At 38.0% G+C, this 23,809-nt stretch overlaps 1 protein-coding gene across 9 annotated transcripts in view; it reads right to left on the bottom strand.

Moving 5' to 3' along the window:
• BBS9 (Bardet-Biedl syndrome 9) overlaps positions 1–22,464 on the bottom strand; it is a 29,603-nt gene extending 7,139 nt beyond the window's left edge. For 5 of the 9 annotated variants that reach the window (XM_045768572.2, XM_045768577.2, XM_045768579.2 and 2 more), the window contains exons 1-16: positions 22,379–22,464; positions 19,344–19,522; positions 18,898–19,010; positions 17,046–17,203; positions 15,055–15,250; positions 14,406–14,659; positions 13,978–14,102; positions 12,222–12,239; positions 10,166–10,346; positions 8,802–9,038; positions 8,390–8,514; positions 7,075–7,189; positions 4,499–4,613; positions 2,858–3,041; positions 1,929–2,093; positions 558–701 (exon numbers count right to left, since the gene is read on the bottom strand). In XM_045768572.2, the coding sequence (XP_045624528.1) occupies positions 558–701; positions 1,929–2,093; positions 2,858–3,041; positions 4,499–4,613; positions 7,075–7,189; positions 8,390–8,514; positions 8,802–9,038; positions 10,166–10,346; positions 12,222–12,239; positions 13,978–14,102; positions 14,406–14,659; positions 15,055–15,250; positions 17,046–17,203; positions 18,898–19,010; positions 19,344–19,520 (2,307 nt within the window). In that variant the 5' untranslated portion in view covers positions 19,521–19,522; positions 22,379–22,464. Of the gene's footprint in view, positions 1–557; positions 702–1,928; positions 2,094–2,857; positions 3,042–4,498; positions 4,614–7,074; positions 7,190–8,389; positions 8,515–8,801; positions 9,039–10,165; positions 10,347–12,221; positions 12,240–13,977; positions 14,103–14,405; positions 14,660–15,054; positions 15,251–16,434; positions 16,570–17,045; positions 17,204–18,897; positions 19,011–19,343; positions 19,523–22,318 lie in introns of those variants that run through there. The other 4 variants (XM_045768573.2, XM_045768574.2, XM_045768575.2 and 1 more) reach the window with 4 other exon arrangements.
• Positions 22,465–23,809: the final 1,345 nt, after the last annotated feature.

Below are 23,809 nucleotides of genomic sequence, written 5' to 3'. Positions count from 1 at the left end.
TGCGCATATAAGTGGCACTACAAGATTGTAAATACCATGCTATGTATCCTCACAAACACAATGTACCTTCTTGTATATAAATAAATAAATAAATAATATATATATGATTGGAACAACTTAAGGGAGAAGGTGGTGGATGCAAAAACTATCAGCATAAAGATTATTGGGAAGCTGGAACAGCACGTGTGTAGCTCTCGTCCTGTAACTACACTTTACCAACTAAATTACGGTACTTATTACGATAAATATATGGTCATACATTATTCATAACTTGCAATGAATTTCTCTATATCCCCAAAAATTCAGAAATAAAGGTTACACAATTTCCTGAACAATAAGCACCCGAGTAAACCAATATTACGCAAAGCGTTCCTGCCCGAAACGCTTCTGTAATAGTGGCTTTAGGCATTGTATGTACTAGCTCTATGTATAAAGCCAACAAACTTTGTAAATCTCTTTATGTATGTACCTTACCTAAATAAAGATTATTATTATATAACCCACCTACAGAAAAGTAATAGTAACTTGCCCCATTTTAAATTAGATCCATATATTACCTGGTCCATGGATAAGTAGACTATAGGTGATAAAGCAGCACTTAGCAGAGAATATTGGTGATCTGGCATTGCAGTCTGAAGGCGCACCAGCTCTAGTACCAGCCTCACCACGCAACTCAGCCGACATCCATCTTCTTCTAGACCCTAGCAAGATGGTCAGGGAGCGTACTGCTCAATTATTCGTTCAGAAACCTGGGGCCAGATTCACGAAAGCACTTACGCAAACACTTACGAACCTGTACATCTTTTCTCAATCTTTGACGGCTTTGTTTACAATTATTAAACAGTTAATGAGCTCCGAAGCACCAGGAGGCTGTTTATAACAATAACAACAGTTGATTGGCAAGTTTTCATGCTTGTAAACTGTTTAATAAATGTAACCAAAGCCGTCAAAGATTGAGGAAAGATGTACACGTTCGTAAGTGCTTGCGTAAGTACTTTCGTGAATCTGGCCCCTGCTATTTAAACAGTATTCCGCGAGGACTAGCACCATTAAGTACTGAAGACAGCTGACTTTGTTGTTGAGCTACACAACTGTTTAAATAGCATTCTGAATAGATTAGAAGAAATAAATACTGTATGAAACAGCATGATACTTTAATTTAATGGAGATTGAGCAATCATTTCTCTAGTGCCATAACGAAGTCAGTGGCACAGAATAAAGCATAAAAAATTTTATGAATATTAAAAACTAAAATTTAGAAATAAAGATGATAACACTGATCAAATTAAAACATGATAAAACAAAATGTGTGGGAGAAGGCCCGCCTCTTTGTTAAAAAGGGAAAGTATCGTAAATCCAAAGTACAAGAGAGTAACATCAAGCTGAGCAGGATGCTTTACGATTTATAAGTGTCATTAATACATGAACACAAGGGTTGTGGCAGTGGTAAGCACTGTTAGGTTACAACCACAAGGTCCCAGGTTTAGAGCATAGATAAGAGCAGCACATTGTTGAGCAGAGCGTTGTTCCACTCATTTAAATATATAATGCCCACAAATTACACACTATTGAATAATATTACTGAAAAAACTAGATATAAAAACCATTGAATGATAATGAAATAATTATAAAAAATTATATTTGACGCAACTACCACCCCACGAGGTCACTGGGGTTAGTGTCTCAAGAGTGCCTAATCGTTCAGCTCCTATAAATTGCTCAACTTCTCTATACCATCACGGCTAAAGTATGTCACATACAATACTGGGGTATATTATTTCAGTTTCCCGTGACCAGAGAAATTTTTTGTGAAACAATGTTTTTTGGGCACACAAGATGGGGGGGGGGGTCACATTACTATGTGGCACAGTGCAGTGGTTAATACAGTACTGTACTATAGTGTGAGATGTAAATTAAAATATATTCACCATAATATTTTCATTGATGGCATCTGTGATTTGTAAAATCTGCTTGTAGGTTCCTTCCAGAAGGTTGTCCAAATTGGTCAGTGGTGTCGGAGTTTTATCTTTGAACTTGGTGAGCAAGCGGCGCTGAACGGCCCGAAACTGTGTTGCTCTGTGCACCAGCTGGGCCTGTAGTGGAGTGAATCATATTTATTACCACTATTTACCAAGTTATCACAATCATTTACTGACAATTAGGATAAAATTTAAGGGTACAATAGACTCACTTAAACACTATACTAGTACTGTACTTAGGTTCTTTTCCTCAGTGTTTTCTCTGTATTTCTACTTCCTCATTGTATTTGATTTTTGGCGTGTTTTGATATAAATCAGAAACAGCAGACATCCACATGACAGCCTAAACATATTTTGTTAAGCCAGTTATGGACCTTAAGTTTAGATTTCATGGTACGTATTCATAACTAAGAGAACGCTAGTTTTAAGACTAACATTTTTATCTCTTAACATTTTTTATCTTCATTTACGAATTTTTCTCATGGTCATTTATCTGGTTTTTCTCCATTGTCTGTGTGTCTATATAGTCATAATGGCATGGTGCTTTCCCTTGATAATTCCCTATATATATATAATATATATATATTATTAAATATGACCGAAAAAGTAAGATTAATAATTCTAACACGAATTTTCTCAATATTTCTTATGTTTCTTTTCACTGTCGACAGTGAAAAGAAACATAAGAAATATTGAGAAAATTCGTGTTAGAATTATTAATCTTACTTTTTCGGTCATATTTAATAATATATGTCTACAGGAAAGACTGCTACCAAAATATACTAATATATATAATATATTATATATATATTATATAAAACCTGTAACCAACACAGTGCAGTTGCTTGATCCTCAAACTGCATGCACTTCAAACTTACTTCTAATTCCCGATGTTTTTTTCTACGCAAAAAATGGGCATCAATCTCAAAGAAAAGTTCGTGCGTAGGAAGTGAAGATGCAACACCTAGAGTAAGTCCCTCGCTATCTCGTCGGCTGGGATGACCCCAGTAACTCTTTAAGCGACGAACAAGCTCACGAAGGACGACCCATATAGCTGGTAGACTGCGAATGAAAAGCAATCAAGTATATGGCATTTTATATCAAATAACAAAAGAAACACTGATGTTTGTCTTGGCAACACTTCTCAATTCTCCTTCCATATACACATAGTATTGCATATCTCATGCAACTAGCAAAAAATTCATTAGCTATGTTGACCAGACTACACACTAGAAGGTGAAGGGACGATGACGTTTCGGTCCATCATGGACCATTCTCAAGTCGATTGTCGACTCAATCGACTTGAGAATGGTCCAGGACGGACCGAAACGTCGTCGTCCCTTCACCTTCTAGTGTGGTGTCTGGTCAACATACTTCAGCCACGTTATTGTGACTCATCGCCTGCATTCATTAGCTACATCTTTTGCACCCTAATTCCTGATTTTAATTACTTTATTCATTATGTACACATTGTCACCTGTACCTCTATATTTATGTCAAGCATTTGCCATTTTTCCCCGGCACAGGTGAACAATTTATTTGACATTTCTGTACAAACCTGTGTGTTTTCTACTCTGTTTAGTTTCTTTTCTTTATCATTAAACTTTTTCACTTAAAATATCCTGTTGTGTATTTTAAAAAGTGCAATACTGTATTTGCATACAGTATTGTATTGTATAAAGTGGAATATACAGTGGAAACAAAGTTGAATGAAACCCGGGGTGCAGACAACTAGATTAGCTAGAAGGATTCCATTTCATTTATATTATTAGTTGCAACAGAAAAAATGTATTAATAAAAATGATACAATTATTTATTAAAAATAAAGCACCGAGTGAAATGAAACGCCTCTTTCCAAGTGGCACTTTGATATCTCCGCAACATTGCTTGCTTTAGGCCTCCAAAACACAGACCTGTACTAGGCTCAGAGTGACCTTATGCTTTGGGAAAACGAGCAATATATCCTTTCAAACTGTGCTGTACCCACTCTAAGAAGCAGAGGACCAGGCCAAAAATTATGACTTGATTAAGCATAGAAAAATGTTTCCAAGACATGCCCATCATTCTACTTTAAATAGACAACATTTTAAAAGCTCTGTCAAAGCGATTGAAAAGGTTGACAAGAGCCCCAGGGTATGATACTAGTTCAGGTAGGACAACCTATCTAAGGGAGCATCCATGGGGTCTTAGCTCACCAAAATTGAGTTTTATCATGATTCTTCATCAGTCAATGTTCTTATATACATACAAATAAGGGTTGATTCAGTTAGAATTACATCTCATAAAAAAACAACCAAAATATTACTGCAATGTCTTCTCATGTTCCAACGATCAAGCTGAACGTGGAGAAAGAATAAATATAAACATGGATCACTTGCAAAGTTTACAACATCGCTAACTGAAGCATAAAGAAAAACAAAAACAAAATTCTGAGCAAAGGTTGTGATATATTGTACTGTACAGTACTGTATAGAATTTTTATGAACTCGCTCGAACTCTTGCTCCAAATCTCTACTAACCTATCAGACTGAAGACGATATCTGTTGGTGGTGCGGGAAGAGAGGATCGTAATGTCTTCTCCACTATAATACTGAAGCCCCATTGCTGTTCCTACAGTGGAATCTGATACTAAATCTGTCAGAAAAAGAAACCAATACATTCCTCAGAAAGTAAGATCTTGTGCAGTCTAAATATTAAAACATTGAGAGTACAATTTCATTTCTACTTAAAAGATCATTCCTATTACTACCAAAATTCACATTTTGTATCTGGCATACTATTTCTATCTTATGACATTTAAATTCTGTGTTGTAAATAATTTTGAAGTTGTGGGCAAAGTGACCTTGACACAAATTTATTTATATGTATGCGACTCAAATGTGTTTCCAGCTTCCATTCATTTCCTCGTCCCATTTTCTCTCCATTTAAAGAAATAGTTCTTGTCTAGTGCAGCTTGTGGACAATCTACTCTTCTTTTTGTCAACTCTGTGATATGCCACCTAAAGAAGTGTTTGTCTTCCGTGGCTGCCAATTTTGCTCTCCATGTTTCAGCATTTCTGTGAGAATCCTTCGTAGACCAGTGTACTGCACTATATTTCCCTAGCAGTACAGTACTGTACTTAAAAACTATACTGTATTTATATGGTATTTATTGGGTATTATAAATTATCCCTCCACTGTCTTCATGTTTGCCTCTGTTCAGCCAATTTTCCCAATTTGACACTCCATATAATTGTTTGATCTAACCATAAAATCCACTTCTTACTTGCCGGCAATTCTTCTTGCTGCTTACTCGTCCAGTCAAGCAATTTTTTTCCAGTCTTCTACCAGCTTGTCCACTTCCACACAATACCTAATTCCTTGGCATTCTTAACCACACATTTATTTGCTACATCATAGAAAATACCAAGATTATTTATTATTACTTTTCCCACATCATAAAGCTGCATTCTTAACCTCATCATAAATCAGTATTTTTTCTTTTTGCAAAAGCCATTAGTAAAAGAATTTGTTGTGCTAACTAAAAAAACTTTTTTTTTCTTTTAACATAAGTTGCAAAAAGAGAAGTAACAGGATTTTTTTTTTAATTTGAGCTATGAAGTATTGTTAGTGGTTACTGACGACTCTGGAAACATTTTGTCAATAATCAAGCTCTATTGTAATGGGGTCAGGGGTAACACAGGTACAAGGTATGCTAGAACAGATCCATAACACAGATACAAGGTATGCTAGAACAGATCCATAACACAGATACAAGGTATGCTAGAACAGATCCATAACACAGGGACAAGGTATGCTAGAACAGATCCATAACACAGGGACAAGGTATGCTAGAACAGATCCATAACACAGGGACAAGGTATGCTAGAACAGATCCATAACACAAGGACAAGGTATGCTGGAACAGATCCATAACACAGGGACAAGGTATGTTGGAACAGATCCATAACACAGGAACAAAGTATGCTGGAACAGATCCATAACACAGGGACAAGGTATGTTAGAACAGATCCATAACACAGGGACAAGGTATGTTGGAACAGATCCATAACACAGGGACAAGGTATGTTGGAACAGATCCATAACACAGGGACAAGGTATGCTGGAACAGATCCATAACACAGGGACAAGGTATGCTTAAACAGATCCGTAACACAGGAACAAGGTATGCTAGAACAGATCCATAACACAGGGACAAGGTATGCTGGAACAGATCCATAACACAGGGACAAGGTATGCTAGAACAGATCCATAACACAGATACAAGGTATGCTAGAACAGATCCATAACACAGATACAAGGTATGCTAGAACAGATCCGTAACACAAGGACAAGGTATGCTGGAACAGATCCATAACACAGGGACAAGGTATGCTAGAACAGATCCATAACACAGGGACAAGGTATGCTAGAACAGATCCATAACACAGGGACAAGGTATGCTAGAACAGATCCATAACACAGATACAAGGTATGCTAGAACAGATCCATAACACAGGGACAAGGTATGCTAGAACAGATCCATAACACAAGGACAAGGTATGCTGGAACAGATCCATAACACAGGGACAAGGTATGCTGGAACAGATCCATAACACAGGGACAAGGTATGCTGGAACAGATCCATAACACAGGGACAAGGTATGCTTAAACAGATCCGTAACACAGGAACAAGGTATGCTAGAAGAGATCCATAACACAGGGACAAGGTATGTTGGAACAGATCCATAACACAGATACAAGGTATGCTAGAACAGATCCATAACATAGGGGACAAGGTATGCTGAAACACAGGTATCCAAGGCTTGTGTTAAAGCTTAACACTTTACCACACACATTTTATAGTCACTCTCCCCACTTCAATTATTTTTATTAACTTAAGTGTTAAGACCTCCTCAGCAAGATCTTAACATGATGTTGCAAACTATAATACAATGAAAGAAGAAGGAAACCAGCGTTGAATGTAATGAAACGCTAGTGAGCAATGAAATGCCATTGGTAGTGAAATACCATTTTCTGGGTGAGCCCCGTCGGTTCCCTGGCTCCAGAGAGCCGATGGACCTCCCCGCAGAAAAACCATCTCGCAACAATTTACCTGGAAACAGCTCTGGCAGGTTGACAGCATCTTTATTAGTAGAGATGGTAATTTTATGGTCAGCTTCCTTGGTTGGCATGTTTGGTTTTACCACAAGCCGCATCGGTAGTTCCAGCTGAAGATATATATATACTGTATTATTTGTATCAGCTCCTCGTCTCTTGACACTATTACACAATATCTACCCAAATTCTTAACATGTTACCAATACAGAAAAGCCTATAAGAGGTTACATCAATTGATTGACAATTGGGTTTATTCATTGATGTATACAAAATCTTGTACAGTAGTTACTCTTCGCTTAACTAAAGAGGTGAACAGCTATAAAAAAACTTAGTTACAATTACTGGTGAGCTTTATTGGAAAAAACATATAGCAGAAAATTAAAATTATCATACTGTACTGAAATACTGTACTTGATATAATGAGCTAATAGTAACTTCCATATCCTAAGTACTGTATTCCTAGGACAAAAACCATGAAACGGTGATTGTAAAATACAGATAAATTTACGAGAAAATATTTATTAAAATGCAAACTTATTTTAACTTAGTTTATTAATCTAATAATGATGCAAATGTCTAAGCATGATTTTTTATTTTTTTAAGTATACCATCATTCACCTCACTCCTGTGAATTATCTGTATCACGGTATAATTCTCTGTGTCAGTGTCACGAGTTATGCACTTCGCGTGTCTAAACCACTGTACGTACTTAATAAATAAATTTTGACACGCTACACAATCTCACTTCTAAAATCTTTAATTCTTCTTCCAATCATTCCTTGCCTTCTATGAGAGCCTATGTTCCTTGTGCTTAGACTTCTAATTTACCATTCTACAAATTTATTAAATATACTGTACTGTATATGTAGGTTCACTCAAAGCTTAACATGCTATGAACTGAACATCCTATATGAAGTTTAACAAGGAAATTCAAAATTGATCTGATGAAATTACTGTGTATTGATTGTAGTACACTTTGCTGCATTCTGTACAAGATTCACATGAAAAGTGTATACAACCCCACTAAGTGTATGGGGAACATTTCTGCTATGGTCATTGTGTACATCTGTGTCAAAATTCCCTTTGAGGAGAAGAAAACATATGCCAAGTAAAAGGCATATAATATACAGTACAGTATATGGCCTTTTATTTTCTAATGTAAAATCTGAGTTAGATATTTCTCCATGTGTAATGAATAGCTAAAGATAAAATTTAGTAGTGTAGTTGGAAGAGATTCTCAACCATTATTTGTAATTGCAAAAAAGCATTAATTTTACGGGACATTAAAAACATTACAGTACAGTGCTTACATTATTTGTGATGATACGTGGAATGCCAGTATGTGTCACGTAAGACGTGATGATGCTGATGGAGAGACTGGTAGGTATGTAGGGCTCCTCATAGTAGAATTTGACCATGATTTGACTTGTATCACCTGTCAGGAAAGGAGTTACACAACAGTGTATTATTAAACTATTGCGGTTGGGTTCTCGCACAGGTAGAGCTCAAAGGCAAGGCAAAACATGCTCAGGTAACATTTAATTACACCGGACCAAGGTTATCAATGTTTAGCCAATGTTACATTATCATTCGTTTCCCCAAGATTTGACCATAGTGTAGTCACAATATCGTATCATAATCAAAAAGACCAAAATAAACATTTCTCACAAACCCAAGACCCAGAAAATAGCAACATCTCAATTGTCTCAAGAGGAAACTCACATATTGTCCGCAGAACAAAGGTGTCTTGAGTAACACCTAGTGGCTTCTCCACAGCTATGTTGACTCTGACAGTGTTGAGAGGCGTGTGTGCGGTAAGACGCATAACCACTGGCACTGCAGGAATCCCACCCTCAGGATTTTGAACGCGAGTGTGCCCAGTCCAAGTCTCCAGCTGTGTTCCCACTGTTGCCGACACCAGGAGGTCACTATCACCGCGATTCATGCTCACCAGTGCTCCTGTAAGTATTAACTTCAGATATAATAATCAGTATAATAGAAAATAATGTTGATTTATTGGACAATACTAAAGTCTAGAGCAGTAACAATTAAAGAAAAAAGTTTTATGATAATCATATAATCCATTAAGTTGATTGTACTGTATAGCAAAAAACGCAAGTATTCTGCGGACTACAAGTCACAATAATTGACTGAAAAGTTGACACCCAACCCACATACCTGAAAATGAAGAACCAATGATGTTTTGGTCCGTCCTGAACCATTATCAAGTCATAAGACTTGATAATGGACCATCATCAAGTCATAAGACTTGATGATGGTCCAGGACGGAACGACAGGATGGACTAAGAACGACAAGATGAACTGAAGAACCGACGACGGATGAACCGTCATCGGTTCTTCATGTTCTATTATCACCACATCTTTATTTCCAACAGTTAACTTCATTTTCAGATGTCAACATTTTCAGTCCATCCTTGACTATTATCAAGTCTTATGGCTTGATATTGGTCCATAGCATAATTGTTTTACATAATTTTTCAACTTTCTTCAAAAAAAATAAGAACCTAAAAAAAAAAAAATTGTCTAACTCATTATCCTAACTCTCTCTGATGTTCTCAATAAACATCAGAAATAATAATACAATAAATAAAATAAAATAAAGATGCCATAAACATTTGATTTTTTTTTTAACAGTGGTAAACGGTTGGAAGAAGTGTGAAGGCGATAGAAGTCAAACCGTCAGTAGTTTCAAAAGAGTCATAAGGCAGAGTACAGTATTGAGTACTGTATATGGGATACCACGAGCATAGCTCTCTTGCCCTGTACCTATACTTAGGCAATTGCTATAAACATTTCCTCCAAAATGGAGGAAATTTTGGAATTTGCAAAGGAATTGTTCCTTTGCCAGCAAAGGAAGAAGGCAAGACATGACACCCAATCTGGCCTTTCTAGTTTCGGCTCAAGGCACCAAGTATTAATGTGGGAATAAACATTTATACTCCCCACCCAGACCTCTTGTGGGGTCACAAACCCCAGCTTGTATGATAGCAAAGATATCATGTTTCCCTGCTGCATATTAACTTAAATAACATTACCTAGGTTTCTTTGAAAATTATGTTATATACCTGTGTCTTTCGTTGATGCCTTAATTATTTTATGCAGCTGAGACAGTTCCTTGTCTGTTTGGTCATAATTAATCTCACGAGTTTCTGCTGGAGGAGCCACGAAAAATGACGGATCAGTCCCCAGATACGAGACCTGAAGCTGGCCTGTTTCTCCAAGCATCACAACTGCTCCGGTAATGCCCTGTAGTGGAAAAACACATTGAAAACAGAGTACAAGTTTATGATAGAATAAATATTGGGATGTTTCATGAAGAATTAATTTGGCCAAGTTATGTCAATGCTCCTATTTGATGTCAAAGAATACTGCACTAACAATAATAATCTATAGAGACTGTAGCCCCGATAAAAAATGGAATAACTGATGCAAAATAAAATATCTTTAAAATTGAATTTAAATAAGCAAAATATAAGCTCAGTTTACTTTTAGTAATGTTAAAGTGTATTATTTCCTTAGAAGGCTATAAACAAGAATTCATGCATGATTAAAGTATAGATAAAGTTTTGAGCATTGGAGGGAATGGACCACTTCTTTCTGGACAGAACCTCGGTAGCTCCATGTGTCCTGTGACCCTGAACCGTTCCAAGCCACTGCTATCATGCCGGTACCAGGATTTTTGTAAGCAACCACTTATGAATCCTGTACATCTGTTAACAATTGTGGAGGCTTTGATTATAATTAATAAACAGTTTATGAACTCTGAAGCACTACAAGATTGTTTACAACAATAACAACCTAGAATTTGAAGTTTCAAAGCTTGAAAACTGTTTAATAAATGTAAACAAGGCCGCCATGACAGTTTAAACACATACAGGTTTCATAAGTGGATGCATAAATACTCAATGAATCCTGGCCCCGGCTCTGAGCGACTTAGTCCTCATAGTCGCTCAGTGCATGACGAGCTAGCAGTGACCGGCAAGGATCCAGGTGTACCGGAACTACTCTGGAAGCCTTGCTGAGAAAGGTACCCGTGATCATCCACGTACTGTGCAAACTGCTCCAGTAATGTATTATTACTGGAGCAGTTTGTTACTGTTCCAGTAATGTATTATTACTGGAGCAGTTTGTTACTGTTCCAGTAATGTATTATTACTGGAGCAGTTTGTTATTGTTTACATTACTGGAGCAGTTTGTTACTGTTCCAGTAATGTATTATTACTGGAGCAGTTTGTTATTGTTTACATTACTGGAGCAGTTTGTTACTGTTCCAGTAATGTATTATTACTGGAGCAGTTTGTTTGTGTGTGTATTACTGAATACACCTGCACTATTAATGTTATAATCTGTACTAAGAGGATAATGTAATTCAAAATTCTTGCAATAATAAATGAGTAGTTACTCTGTTCAAAATGCAGTAAATGCATTATAATTAAGTTAAATGAGCAAAATTGTCAAAATTTAGTAAAGCATATGAATACTGGAATGGAGAAAAGCATACAAAACAGGTAAAATGACAATGGAGAAAAACCTTATATAAATCTCAACATATGAGAGTCACAGTCAACCTTTATATGTCATTCCTAATACTGAAAAAATTCCCTTCTTTGCCATTTTGAATCATATATTTGCATTATATTTTCTTCTTACTGAATTGATAACTGTAATGTGTCAGAGACCGGAGGCCTGGTCGACGACCGGGGCGCGGGGACGCTAATCCACGGAAACACCTCAAGGTAAGGGACACAGGACATTGATCCTTGTAACCAACAACAGGTGGGTACCTAGGACCACTTGTTGATACAGTGATACATGTCACAAATTACCAAATACCCCACATGCAATCTATAGAAAAACTTTTCCGATTACAGAATATCTAAAGCAATACTGCAGATCAAGCTGTCTATTCTATAGAAGTTTATGACAAAAGCAGATACTGTATATACTCTACAGTTTAGATACAAAATGAAGTCAACTGCCTAAACTTCCTAAGAAAAAAGCTACTACACTAGAAAGCAATTCAATGAAAAAGTTCTAATTATGCATCAAATTAGAGAATATATTTTCAAAAGCAACCTTAAGCAAGACATGAAACCTTTAATAGTGAGGATGAAGGCTTACCCTTAAGAAACGCTGACCCTGTGTGAATGAAAATACAGTTTAATGCACTCGACAATATGAGCCTTTACACACACACACAGAAATCACACTAATGTGATATATATCAATGAGAAAGTCCACCAGAGCTGTGAGATGACACAAACCTGGGACCAAAGCATTGTTAGCCCCATTATTTAGCTTTTATTATTAGCCTTTATTTATTATTATGATCCTTTATTATTTAGCAGAACATTATAGAACATAATTAACCTTATCATAACTACTATTTAAGCAACCTTTAACCAGTAACTAATTAAGTCTATTCACTCATGTAGTCTGGAATAATCACCAATTGCTTGTTAAATTAAATACCAGTACTATCAATGCTAAGATTATGTACGAATACAAATGGACTTTCAAGGATTTTCCCCTGAAAGGGGAGCTAATTTTGTCCAAGAAGCTGGATGTTGGAGCGATTACCATAGTATTTGCAGTTATAGCAAGACTATGCCTTGGGCCGAGGCTTTAGCCAAAACCGTTTAACTGCTATCAGAGCTCTCTGGCCTCTTAAAAATCCCATCTAAAGCTATGCCTGCATTAACAATATTCCACTCTAGAGAGCACTAGTGTCTTGAAAACTATCATCAATGGTGTGGAATCTCTTGTTTGAAAGGTTCTTGTTATCCAACCTGTCATTTTTCTTGCAGTTGAGATGGCACCTATGTTGTGTTCTTATTTATTTATTTATTTATTTATATATATACAAGAAGGAACATTGGGATTGTGAGGATACATGGTATAGTAATTACAATCTTGTAAAGCCACTAGTATGTGCAGTTCTTAAAGAGTAAGGTCTTCCAACATGATTACTCCTAAATCTTTTATTTTTACTTTCAATTGTGCAGTTTGAATGCACTTACGTGGTTTCCGTTTGATATTTTAGTTCTTCCACAGCACACTAACTTTACCTTATCCTCATTAAACATCATATTTTCTGTGGCCCATTGAAAAACTTTGACATCAGATTGGAGGTTTGCTATGTCCTCTATATTTCTACTCATGAAAATTCTATCATCTGCAAAGGATGATACAGTACTATAGTTTGTATCTGATATGAAGATGAGAAAAAATACTGAAGCAAGTTGTAATTAATCACCACTGTTTCACTTCTCAAATTGTATGACCAGACTATTTAGAATGTCTCTGAGGAGGCCTGGTCGACGACCGGGCCGCGGGGACGCTAAGCCCCGGAAGCACCTCAAGGTAACCTCAAGGTAAGGATCATGGTGGTTGAATAAGATGTTGGAGCCTATTAGGAAGAATATATCTCTGTGGCTCTATATAGGCCATTGATTTAATGGAGCAACTGAGAAGCCTTAGATTGAAAGTATCCCAAAGAAGCTAATTCATAAGGAAATCTTAGTACTATACTATAATTGTATAACACACAAAATGGAAAATCTTCAGTATGAAATACGAGTGTGAGTGAATGGCTTAACATGCATAACACGTTTGTGAAGACATTGATATACATTAAAAAAATAATTAAATAATTCGAGATTCTACTGTTCAAACACCACATTACGACCGGTGTTTATCTGAAGTACTGTATTGTACTTACTAAATACTGTACAGTACTACTAAACAAACCATTATAATCACATAATTAGGATTTCCAAAACTCTTATCAAAGTCTTTGTAACAAGTGACTTTGTAACAAGTGTATTGTAAGACAATAAGAATAAAAGGTTCTGTAATAAGTTAGATATAAACTTACCGGAAAGCTGGCCCGAGCCAGAGCAACAGGAACGAAAGGTAATTGTGATGCCCACTTCAGCTCAGACTCCTGGTACACCAACAAGTTTTGTGTGTGGCTGGCGACACAAACTTGCACGTAATTGTCTGGAGACATAACAAAAAATATATTAGAAACTGTTGACCAGACAATTTTGCACAATTTACTTCTGGCTTCTACCAATGTCCTCTGCCCCCCAAACATCGAATTACTGACCCTTTTTGAGGATGCATCCCCACAATGGTTGCCCAACTCCCGGTTACCTATTTACTGCCAGGTGAATAGAGACATTAGGTGAAAAGGAAAGTGCCTAACCATTTCTGTCCCACCTGGGAATTAAACCCGGGATCCCTGAATGTGCGTCAAGAATGAAGCCAATTGTACAATCAATATCTTTAGTGCCAACATACCAACAATAAAAGCTATGAAGCAGGATGGACTGTACTCGAGCTTCTTAACAAATTTCAAGACCCCAGACTCCTTGAAGCAGAAGACGGCATGGTGGGCTAGGACAAGAACACTTGTGGGGCCATCTGGTGGAGACAGAACACACAGATCTAAAGCTGGTTCTCCCAGCTGCTGTGTCCACTCTGGGGCCAGGCGCTTCCCTCCTTTACTGATGCTATCTTTCTCATTGTCTGCTGCCACAGCCACAGCCTGGTATCTGTGAAATGTTCCAGGTTATTACAAAATGGAATATCTTTATTTCCCCCAAAAGATATACTGTACAAAATATTGGAATAAAAACTAAGAAAACTCTGCTATTGTTAGGAATTTTACAGCCACGGTGAATTTTCAGAAATGAGATCTATAAATTGGTTCATAAAGTAGTGCTCAACTTGCGTTGCTGTTCGTGAGGTTGAGCTGCGGCCTGATGCTGCTGAAAGACTTGTTGCGGATGGCTTTGAACTTTTAAAAATAATAACATAACGAACTAAGAAATAAGTGGCAAGGCATTAAGTGAAGACGTTGGGTGATAGTGAAACAGACTTAAGATAATTATGGAAGAACAAATATTCTGCACTGTGTCGTTATTACGAATGCCTCAAAAATCCTTACTTGAAACACTGAAGGCACCAGTCAGAACCCACTGTAACGAGGGAGTCAGTCTTGGGAACATAGGCTATAGGGCCAGGCAGCAAAAACCCAGGAAGAAAACTAGAGAATGCAAAGCTTTCTTGTTCGAAGACGGTAATGCAGCCATCTAGTGACTGAACAGCAATATAATCTTTTCCCTTCACACCTCCAAAAGATCCTGAAAAGTGCAAAAAATAATTTTTTAATATTCCTTAAAAATTCCACAAGACCTTACAGTTATTTTGAAGTATTACAGTAGGTTTGGGAACTGGGTAGTTGATTTATGGAATAAATTACCGGGTAACAAATTACTGGTGGAGCCGGTCGGCCGAGCGGACAGCACGCTGGACTTGTGATCCTGTGGTCCCGGGTTCGATCCCGGACGCCGGCGAGAAACAATGGGCAGAGTTTCTTTCACCCTATGCCCCTGTTACCTAGCAGTAAAATAGGTACCTGGGTGTTAGTCAGCTGTCACGGGCTGCTTCCTGGGGGTGGAGGCCTGGTCGAGGACCGGGCTGCGGGAACACTAAAGCCCCGAAATCATCTCAAGATAACCTCAAGATAACATAATAAATGCGAGATCTCTGGATTGTTTCATGTGTAGGTTACATAAATATACGAATGAATTTAAGTGGATATAAATAGAAGGTGCTTTGTATGGGCCAATAGAGTTATTGATTTATGGAACAAAATACTGGGTAGCATAACAAACATGGGATTGTTTCAAGTGTAGGCTAGACATATACAGTATATGAATGACAATCAAACTATGATTGCATCAGAAGGCATGGTCAGAGGCTGGGCCCCAGGAACGTTAATCCTCGGAACCAATGTAAGGTTATATGATTAGTCAAAAATTGAGTACTGAATGAAATTAATTTTTTTTTTTCAGGTGGGCCCCAGTAGCTGCCCGAGTTAAACTCTGGTATCACGAAGCCTTAGCCCAACACACTAGGCCTCCGAGACCCATATGTTGCCTACCAGAAGCAAACAATCAGAAGCTGGCTCAGCTTATGAGCCGGGAGGGGGGTACCAGGGTATCAGAGGGCAGCCACAGTACGGAAAACACCTAGACTGCATTGGTATAACAAAAGAAAAGGTAGTTTTCTCCTGATAATTTACATCATTAAAATTACAGTATATAGCATTTAAACAGGATAAGGATTTGGGATGGGACAAAGAGGAGGAATGATGCCCAACTATATCATGAACGAGGTCAGAAATTGAATCCCAACCTGCAAGAACCGAGACCGTCGCTCTACCATCCAGTTGAAGTGGTTCGGCTCAGCACAACAAAGCAAGTGACTGCTTGACAGAAATTTGGTCCCTTAAGGCAAACAATCTTTACTGCTGGATAAATACCTCGACTATGATTCATCTGACTGCCATCAGAGGGCAGCCAAGGCCACTGAGGATTTGGCCAGCTAGCCCCATCACTCCGGAGCCTCTTGTGCAAAACCCCATAACATCATGGAAAATTATATGGACAGGAGCCTCTGGGGGCCTACAGAAAAAAAATATTTCATTATAGTTAATGTTTGATTTCTGAAAGGAGCCCTTCAGTGGCTCCAAAAGCTCATTCACACTGCCGGTACAACAGAGGAAGCTAGCTTTCCAAAAAGCAAATTACTAAAATTTTTCATTCTATACCTCAATCAACAGTTTTATTTCTTTAAGATTGATTGCTTACTAATTGCAACAAAAAGGTTCATTACGAAGCTTGTGTTAGGTCTAAGACTTGCACAAAATGCCGTATTGTTTAATGGCTTTGCAAGACTACACCATTTAATCACCAAAATCTGCACTTACACAACCCACTGTACCTTCCTGTACAGTTGTATATAAATAAAAATAAGAAAATAAAAAAGCCTGGTGTAATTCTCTAAGGCCTGGCAGCTCCAATGGTATAGCACTGAAAACCACCGAGACAGCCCCTCAAAAATAAAAATAAATTTTCAAGACTGAAATTTCACCTGTAATCATGGAGTGGGCATTCCGCTGAAGTTTGTGTTGGTAGGCAATGGCGAGACGTGTGTGGTCCCCATGGCCAGCCTGACCCGCGGTCACTGAGACAGTGTATACGGCAAGGCGGTCAGGATGGAGGACACACAGGTGGTTCAAGTCATTACTCCTGTAAAATAAAATGAAATGAAATTAATTTGATTATAATTTCTGAGCTCTCAAAGAAAAATATTAGACTTGACAAATTAATGACAAATATTGTATAGTCAACTATCTGCATGTGTTCACCTAGCAGTAAATCAGTACCCAGGAGTTGGGCAATTTTTCTAGGGGTTGCCTTCTGGGGAAGGTCACTAATTGGGGGAAGAGGGGGGGGGGGGAACCTTAATAAGTCTAATAGGCTTCCTGTCGCTGACACTAGAACACCAAAACAAGTACAAGTTAGTACTTTGAGTATAGCTTTTGTGTGCAAACTCACACAAGATGAAGAGTGACAACGGGAAACCAATTATGGTAAGTGGTAAAAATCTTGACCTCGTGTAGATTTGATTTGTGTTAAATCATCACATATAAAACCTGGAGTGAACTGTATTAAGTAACAAGGTTAATAAGAATTAAGGCAAATTAGATCTTTGTGAATGGCTCATAATTCATTAATCATGCTATACATTTAATGAAAATACTGCAATTTATATACAGTATTCCAATGTCTAAAATCAAGCTTCATCTATATTTCAGAGTAAAAAGCATTTACAAAAGCATAAATATGATACAAGTAAAATCTGCAGACATGTATGACTATTGCACATGAAAATATAAGCAGCAAATTAGGCAATAAAATGACTTTTGAGGCAATGGGCATTTTCCAGAAAGTCAGATTGTACATCCTAGCTCGGAGAGAAAAAAATAATAGTATTGTATGAAAAGAGGTGTGTGAAATGAGACAATGACTCTTGAATAGAGTACCAAGGCAGTATGCAGAGAATAGCTACAGCACATGTAGCTACAGTATACAGCTACATAAATATTTAGTTGTTTAAATAACTTTAAATCAGAATCAGATAATCTTAAATCTTAATCAGAATCTTAAATCAGAAGCTTTGAGTAGAGCTTATACAGTACACATATGTATTCAACAAATTAATGTTCATATAGAACCACGAATTTGCAATATAGATGTGGCAGAATAGTAAAAAAGTGAAAACTGGCTGAAGAGCCACTTGGACTGCATGCAAATTACACGAGTGTATTTTCCTGCATCCTGGCTGATCCAATCCGTCCATAGAAAGTAGGGCCCTTGTGTTTCAAACAAAGATTTGGATAATTTTAGAGGGAAAATATGAAGGCATGAATGTGTTGATACCTGACAGTGTGGTGACTGTACCTAGGTACCTGGCAGTGAGGTGACCATACCTAGGTACCTGGCAGTGAGGTGACCATACCTAGGTACCTGGCAGTGAGGTGACCGTACCTAGGTACCTGGCAGTGAGGTGACCGTACCTAGGTACCTGGCAGTGAGGTGACTGTACCTAGGTACCTGACAGTGAGGTGACCGTACCTAGATAACTGACAGCGAGGCGCCTGTACCTCGGTGCCTGGCAGCGAGGCGCCTGTACCTCGGTACCTGACAGTGGTATAGTTATCAAGGTGTGTGGTGTTACAGTACTGTATCTAGGCTCCTGGATGTGACATGACCATAAAAGTACCTGACAGTACTTTCAGTAATGAGAGTACATCATGGTAAAAAAAGGAGCAGCATAATTACAATAAGACTGGGGCACTTTTAGAGTCTAGGTAAATTGAAATACGTTGCAGAGTACTATACAGTTTCCAAATAAACCAGAAGATCAGTCAAAGCCTTACGAGGTAAATCTGCCCACAGCCAACTGTAGAATCGGGTAACTAAGTGTGGTCTCCAGCAGCACATGGTCAGCACGATACCCGGAAATTTCCTCTCCACTTTCTTGCACGAAAGACTGTAGATGAAAAATGTTAACTGGAGCATTACCCCATAAATCAGAATAACAAACAATACTACTACTACTACTAATACCTAATAACAGCACACAGAGTACCTGGCCCACAACATTTTACCCACTGACCGTATCCAGGTCGCAACCCCTTTGGGGGTCTTTTGAGTACCAGAAAACAGGAAATTGTATGTCAAAAAGCAATGTACTACAAGTATTTGAAAGAAGAGGTTGTATCATCACTGCAGATTCCTCTCTAACATTTTCACTCTTCAACCTTATATTTATAAGAAAATGTATCATGGCAGCTCCATACATAAACACGTTGGAGATGCTCACCTGAGGGAAGAAAACCCTGAGGGTACCGGAGAATCCGCCCACCACGATCTTGTCCTTAGGTGGCTTTTCATTATTGATGTTTGCAATGACTAAGCAGCCCACATCACACTCTTCCTCTGCACCTTCCTCTCCTTCCACCACCGTTGACCACCAGTCTCGTGCTTTGAACAGCGACATCTCTGTAAGACATTGAACAATTCAAGAAAAAATACTCTATATTATATTAGAACAGAATATCCTCCCTGTTAAAAAAACAAACTGTTTACTGAAGTTAGATATACTGTTCTAACGTATACCCAGACACGGCTGGGACTTGACTGTCTCAAGTGAACAGCGTCTCAAAAAAAGACAATTAACGTTTACTTATTTACTTACAATTAATGTAAGGGGCCAGGTCTCAGCTCGGGCCCCTACCTAATATCATCTGGTCTTGCCTAATTATGAAATGCCTAAACTGGTCTCACTCAACAAATGGCCTTACCTGTTCTCACCTGGCCTTACCTGTTCTCACCTGGCCTTACCTGTTCTCACCTGTTCACACCTGGCCTAACCTGTTCTCACCTGGCCTAACCTGTTCTCACCTGGCCTTACCTGTTCTCACCTTATTTATTTATTTATTTATTTATTTATTTATATACAAGAAGGTACATTGGGTTTGTGAGGATACATAGCATAGTATTTACAATCTTGTAAAGCCACTATTATGCACAGTGTTTCGGGCAGGTCCTTAATCTAACAGATAATTTTAAGTAGGTAAATTCTAGCAGAATTAATAAAATGATAACAGATACATTGCAAGAAAAAAATGAGATGAGAGAGATTAGCAAGTATATTAAACCACATTGGTATATTAAAGCTTTGATTGATTGACAGCTTGATTGGTAATTTAAACAGGATTAATAGACACCATACAGCAGATTGATAGCACATATAAGAAGACAGCAATGATCACAATGGTAAAGATGTTTGGATTGGGTACATGAAGATTATGAGATTGGGCAGTAATAGATACAGTGTAATTTTAAAGCAACAAGGTAAAAAACTATGAAGATTAAATTACTGTTGGTACTTTTTAGTTTTGTTTTTGAATGACGCAAAAGTTGGACAGCTTTTCAATTCATTAGGGAGTGAGTTCCATAGATTGGGTCCCTTTACTTGCATAGTGTTTACACAGATTAAGTTTGACTCTGGGGATATCGAAGAGATATTTATTTCTGGTGTGGTGATAATGGGTCCTATTACATCTGTCCAGGGAGAGTTTCAGAGCAGGATTTGCATTTAAGAACAGGGTTTTGTAAATGTAGTTGACACAAGAGAATTTGTGGAGTGAGATTATGTTTAGCATGTTTAGGGAGTTAAACAAGGGGGCTGAGTGTTGTCTGAAAGCAGAATTTGTTATTATTCTGATAGCAGATTTTTGCTGGGTGATGATGGACTTGAGGTGGTTTGCAGTGGTTGAACCCCATGCACAGATACCATAATTAAGATAGGGATAGATTAGTGCATAATATAAAGAGATGAGAGCAGAGTTAGGTACATAATATCTGATTTTGGAGAGTATACCAACTGTTTTAGAGACTTTCTTAGTTATGTGTTGTATGTGGGTACTGAAGTTGAGTCTCTTGTCTAGGAATAGGCCAAGAAACTTTCCATCATTTTTATTGCTAATGTTTACATTGTCTATCTGAAGCTGAATTGCATTTGTAGATTTGCTTCCAAATAAGATGTAGTACGTCTTTTCTATGTTAAGTGATAGTTTGTTGGTTGACATCCATAAGTGGACTTTTTTTTTAGTTCATTATTAACAACATTATTTAGTGTATGTGGGTTGGGGTTAGAGTAGATGAGGGTAGTATCATCAGCAAACAATATTGGCTTCAGAATATTTTTTTTTTTTTTTTTAGACATATACAAGAGTTGTTACATTCTTGTACAGCCACTAGTACGCGTAGCGTTTCGGGCAAGTCCTTAATCCTATGGTCCCTGGAATACGATCCCCTGCCGCGAAGAATCGTTTTTTCATCCAAGTACACATTTTACTGTTGCGTTAAACAGAGGCTACAGTTAAGGAATTGCGCCCAGTAAATCCTCCCCGGCCAGGATACGAACCCATGACATAGCGCTCGCGGAACGCCAGGCGAGTGTCTTACCGCTACACCACGGAGACTGTAAATTCATTGTAAATTCGTAATCAATATTATCAACATTCGTTGTTAATATTGATGTAGTAAATGGGGACGAGATCACCACCACTCACAACCACAGTTGGTCAGTGTTCTCACGTGTCAATGTCATAAAGTTAGAAGTTCAGTAATAACAACAACTGGTGGACCAAGCTCTCACAAGTCAAGCCTCGACCCGGGCTTGAAGGGTCTTTGTAAGCCCTTAGGACTACGACCCCCGTGCGCTGTTCACTCAGCCGTGAGGCCCCCCTAAATTGAGAAGTGTGTGCATGTGTGTATTTAATATTAAAAGGAAAGGACCCCGCCTTTCTAACCAATCTAATTTTCCTCAGTTATATCTACCTTAAGGCAGATCATTGCCATTCCATTAGGCAGATCATTGATGTACTGTATATAAGAAATAGGAGAGGTCCCAAGATGCTGCCCTGTGGCACTCCAACGGTTATTGGTAAAGTGGGAGAAGTTCTATTATTGATGGCTACACACTGGTGTCTATCACTAAGATAGGATTGGATATAGTCCAGTGCATGGCCTCGGATTCCATAATGATGGAGTTTACGTAAGAGGTAATTGTGATTAACAGTATCAAAGGACTTTCTCAGGTCAATGAAGAGTACAATCGTTAACTCATTTTTGTCAAGGGCTAAGTAAACTAGGTGCCAAGTAAGGCACCTGGCCTTACTTGGCCCTACCTGGTCTCACCTGGCCTTACCTGGTCTTAACTGGTCTCACCTGGTCTTAACTGGTCTCACCTGATCTTAACTGGTCTTAACTGGTCTCACCAGGTCTCACCTAGCCTTAACTGGCCTCACCTGGCCTCCCCTGGTCTCCCCTGGCCTCCCCTGGTCTCACCTGGCCATTACCGGTCCGGTAACAACACAACTACCTGTCACTCTCCCCAACAAAAATGTTTTGTTTACATTTACTCAGCTAAGAATGAGGCTGAGCGGCCAGTTGGTCGTCCAGGCAACAGATGGCGCGGGGTGCAGTTGACAATCCAAGCAATAGATGGCGCTGAGGCCAGTCAGGGAGCCAGAATGTATAAATGATAAATGTATAATGTATAAAAGATGTATAAAAATGAATTTGATAAATATGAAAGATGAATAGAGCTTCAGCCTCACACGCGTGTGGTCCACGGTTCGAGTCTCCTAGACCCCAGGGCTAAGGGAGTTTTATAACCCTGTTAGGGTTGGCCTCAGTGCTACTCTTTGAAGAAAAAATGGCAACTATATCAACCTCTCTCTCCTCTCAGTGCTGGGGTTCGTATCCTGGCCGGGGAGGATTGACTAGGCACCAATCCTTAACTGTAGCCTCTATTCACCCAGCAGTGAATGGGTACCTGGTTGTTAAAGGATTTGCGAATGTAAATGTCTTATATTTCGTCGGCAGCTTTGTGTAGTTAGTTAAAATCTATGACCTCTTGTTCTTGAAATTCCAGGTCTCAGGGATTTCTTGTTTTCAATCTTGTCGAATCCCGGTTAGTATTTCCTACGTAGTGATCATATCGCCTCTTTTTCATTTATCATTTATTTTTGGCATATTCAATGCTTCTAAAATCTCCTTGTAGCTCATGTCTTCCGGTTCCAGAAGGTATTTAGTGTTGTGTCTTTGCACATTTTCTAATTTGTTGATGTGCCGCTTAAGATTTGGGCACCATACAACTGCTGCCTATTTATTTATTTATTTATTTATTTATTTATTTATTTATTTATATACAAGAAGGTACATTGGGTTTGTGAGAATACATAGAATAGTATTTACATTCTTGTAAAGCCACTAGTACGTGCAGCGTTTCGGGCAGGACCTTAATCTAACAGATAATTTTAAGTAGGTAAATTCTAGCAGAATTAATAAAATGATAACAAATACATTGCAAGAAAAAAATGAGATGAGAGAGATTAGTGAGTATATTAAAGCACATTGGTATATTAAAGCTCTGATTGATTACATTGACAGCTTGATTGGTAATTTAAACAAGATTAATAGACACCAATCTTAATCTAGAACCACACCCTAGATCTCTTGCTTTATGATTTTTTTTTTTTAATTTTTAAAGTGTGTGTGTGTGTGTGTTTTTTTTTGAGCGCTCTCAATAATTAATAAGACACCCATAAAAAAGATACGTTTTCTTTTATAAAGTTATAATAGAAAATAGTTAGGGGATATACAATATCAATAGTAAACTATTATTTTCCCTACTGCCAACACTAATTCTACCAATACAATACTTATTTAATAATAATAGTAATCCATTGTGTCGGGGGACAGGCAGCCAGCGTA

Source organism: Procambarus clarkii, chromosome 61 (assembly GCF_040958095.1).
Source record: "Procambarus clarkii isolate CNS0578487 chromosome 61, FALCON_Pclarkii_2.0, whole genome shotgun sequence".
NCBI classification, from domain to species: Eukaryota; Metazoa; Arthropoda; class Malacostraca; order Decapoda; family Cambaridae; genus Procambarus; species Procambarus clarkii.
The sequence above is the reverse complement of the archived record's forward strand: the minus strand, read 5'-3'. Positions and strand labels throughout refer to the sequence as shown.